This window comes from Pistacia vera, unplaced genomic scaffold (genome assembly GCF_008641045.1).
Source record: "Pistacia vera cultivar Batoury unplaced genomic scaffold, PisVer_v2 Contig279, whole genome shotgun sequence".
Lineage (NCBI taxonomy): Eukaryota > Viridiplantae > Streptophyta > Magnoliopsida > Sapindales > Anacardiaceae > Pistacia > Pistacia vera.
The window spans coordinates 95634-99314 of NW_022196089.1; the positions used below are offsets into that span (position 1 = coordinate 95634).

The window sequence follows — 3681 nt, forward strand, 5'->3', positions numbered from 1 at the left end:
AGACAAGCTATAACATTTGAACTCAATTAAGGAGATATTATTTATTTTGGGTTTACAATTTTCTTTTTTGGACTTTATGTAAATATTTTTCACTCGAAACACATTTATTTAATTAAAGGACCTAAGATTCATAAATTAAATTGACACAGTTTTTCATTCGATAATTATGTAATGTGACAAAAGTTATACATTTAATCTAAATTCATTTAGTTTGTATTGAACTAATACAACATTGAACCCTAATTTATTACCTTAATCTTTTCAGTAGAATGACAATTTAACAGTTTGTTTATATTTTCGGAAAAAGTCTTTACTGCTTTCCCAAGTTTTAATTCCTGAGTAGTTGAATCTTTGTATGCATGTGCATGGACATTGAACAAGTTTAATATGAAGCAAATTAAACGCCTGCTGACAATAAGTTGAAGCTTATACGAGAGCATGTACAGATGAGTCAACAGCGGCGGTTAATTTGATTATTTTGACACAACGACAATTCTTTTGACAGAGATAGATACCTACTCAGCCACTTAATTCCAGACTCTCGATTACTTTACCAAGATTTTCGAAGCAACTTCCTTCTAACTTCTAAGTAATTATCGTCTAGCTTTTGTTTGAATGTGTCAATGATTAATCGTCTCTTGGTCAATTTGACTGAAGTCTATAAATATCAGCTGGCCTGTCCTTGAAAGAGCACATTACTGCATTCTTAATTTTAAAAAATTTCAGCTTCGAAGTCGCATTATTGTTTTCTTTTGGGCACCAAAAGAGGTGAGGGATTTCATCTAAGTTTCTGTTGTTATATACTGCCAATACCGCCTGCTAAAATATTAAAATTTTGGTTATACTAATTCATGTTAATATCATAAAATCATATTGTATTTTTATAAACTCACACTTAAAGAACAATTTTAATTAATTTATAATAACCACTTGACATTATATATTTAATCATACCAATTTTCCATTCAATGAAGCAAGGCTAAGTGCATGTAGTCCTTGGAAATTCCTTTTCCAGTTTACTAATCATCAGCTGATGTTTTTTTTTTTTTTTAATAGATCGCAGGCACTATAAAATTCTTCACTAGATCGTTGAAAAAGAAAAAGTAGAGTAATGGGTGACATAGCAAAGAATTGGAAGGAGCTAAGTGGCGAGAATGATTGGGAGGATCTATTGGATCCTCTCAACATCAATCTCCGCCAGTATATAATTCACTACGGCGAAAGGGTTCAAGCTGTTTATGACTCCTTCAATCAAGACAAGTCCTCTCAGGCGTATGGATTTCCTCTATATGCACCCAAAGATCTATTCTCCAGTGTCGGCCTAGAGAAAGGGAATCCTTTCAAGTATACCATCACCAACTATCTGTACGCGATGACAGATATCGATTCCAGCATTGATTGGATTGTCAAGGACCAATCTTCTTGGATCGGTTATGTTGCCGTGGCCACAGATGCAGGGAAGGCTGCGTTAGGAAGGAGAGACATTCTCATTTCCTGGAGAGGAACTCTTTTGACCGGCGAATGGTTGAAGGATGTCAATTGGCCTCTAACTTCAGCTTCAAACTTACTTGGGGACACTCATCCTGATCCTCAACCTCATGTGCACCAGGGATTTCATTCGCTCTACACATCGTCCAACCCCAAATCACAATACAATAACTTCAGTGCCAGAGATCAGGTATCCAAAAAAGCTCAGATCATGAGAGAATCCTAATCTTAATATATAGTCATCTTGCTTTTCAAGTCATTAATGAGTAGTTCAATATAGTTAACAAGGAGTTTCTTTTTCTTTTTTTTTAAACTAATAACTCGCATATGCAGGTTCTGAGTGCAGTTAGAAAATTGGTAGATAAATACAAAGACGAGGAAATCAGTATAACAATAACAGGTCATAGTTTGGGTTCAGCACTTGCGACATTGAATGCAGAAGACATAGTTTCCGGAGGATACAATAAGCCCACGGGAGCGGATAAAGCATGCATGGTTACAGCTTTTGTGTTTGCGAGCCCCAAGGTTGGAGACAAAGGCTTCAAGACTGTATTCAACAAACTCAGCAATCTTCATCTCTTGCACATCAGAAACATCAACGACATAGTTCCTAAATTGCCTTTTATTTTCTACAGTAAAGTGGGAAAACAGTTAAAATTTGATTCTACCAAGTCAACGTACTTAAAGGCTGAAAATGCTAAACAAATAGGTGATTTGCATAACTTGGAGATTTATCTTCATGGAATTGCAGGGACGACGTCTGAAGGGAGTGATAAATTTGAGTTGATAATTAAACGTGATATTGCACTGGTGAACAAAGGATTAGATATTTTGAAGAGCGAATTTGGTGTACCACCCAAATGGTGGGATCCAATTGTAAACAAAAGAATGGTTCAAGACAACAATGGCTATTGGAAGCTGGAGTATTATGTTCCAGAGTGTCCTAGTGCTTAATTATCCTGGGAAATACAAGCACTAATTAAGAGCCTGAATCTTATGTGGGAATTATAAAAGTAGAGTAGGACTCAACTAGCTTAGGGTACCTTTGCTACTTAAAGCTTTGTTTATTGTAATTTTTTGCTATTTATTTATTCATTTATTTATTTTTTTACTAGTATCTTGGTGTAACTTAACTTAATCAAATGGCCATTTGTCTTTCTCCTATTGTTTATTAGATGTTATATTAATCCAAAGGTTCTCTATTACAATTACAAATATCGCTAATGAATTGGGATCCCACAACTTTTGGAAACAAATTTGGCCATTCATTAATTTTTCAGATACTACATTTGCACCACTGCCATATGTGACCATTAAATGTGTAAGCTAATGGCTAGTGACTACTCCAATAAGAAATTTATACGTATACATTCCCATAATATTTCTTTGAATTTCCTACTTAGATATGCTTTTTTCTTTTCATTAAAATTCCATAATGTCATAAACTCTCAAACTTAAATCCTAAATTACAGAAATCTAAAATCTTAACTCCAAATGCGTAAAGTTTTACATGTACAAAGTCCAAAAATCCAATCAACGGTGACTTTATCATTGAACTTCAATGGTGGGCTCAACACCAACCAGGATTGTAGCACGATCTTATAAATTGCAATGAAGATTGTGGTGGCTATCTCGAACAGCCCAATCTCCGATAGCCCCTGTTAAAGAAATTCTGCAATCAAACTACGATTTGTGTTAGCTTCAATCTAGTGGCCAAATAATGAGGTTACCGATTTTTTCTTCCCAATTTTTATGCTTTTTCAGTTTTAAAGATTTTTTAATTATGTGAATTATTTGCTTTTTGTTTATTTGTGTATTGAGTTATTTTAATTTGCGATAGAGAAGCTGTTAGGGTCTCATTTGTGATTTTTGGACTTAGAGAGAGAATGATTTTTTGTTGGAGATGAAGAAGATAATTTAGAAATATTTTATCTTATAAAATTTTTGTTAGGGTGATGGATTTATACGGTGACGTTTTATCATTAAGTGGGATGATGTCGTTTTAAGCCAAGTGAAGATCAATCCTGTTCGTCGGCTGGTTGAGAATCCAACGGTGGCAAGTCAGTTTGATGGTCAACAGTATAAAAGCAGTGCAACGGTCCATTCTTAAACGATTGAACCTATTTTCATGTTTTTCCTTTTCTCTGTAAAACAAACTGCCTCTTTTAGAGTTTGGATATAGTTTTGATCTTG

At 34.4% G+C, this 3681-nt stretch overlaps 1 protein-coding gene across 1 annotated transcript; it reads left to right on the plus strand.

Moving 5' to 3' along the window:
- The first annotated feature begins 704 nt into the window (after positions 1–704).
- Positions 705–2652, plus strand: LOC116133996 (phospholipase A1-IIgamma-like). Its single transcript, XM_031419650.1, has 3 exons — positions 705–768; positions 1057–1678; positions 1822–2652. The coding sequence occupies exons 2-3, from the start codon at positions 1112–1114 to the stop codon at positions 2440–2442; spliced, it is 1188 nt and encodes a 395-aa protein (XP_031275510.1). The 5' UTR covers positions 705–768; positions 1057–1111; the 3' UTR covers positions 2443–2652.
- The last annotated feature ends 1029 nt before the right edge of the window (positions 2653–3681 follow it).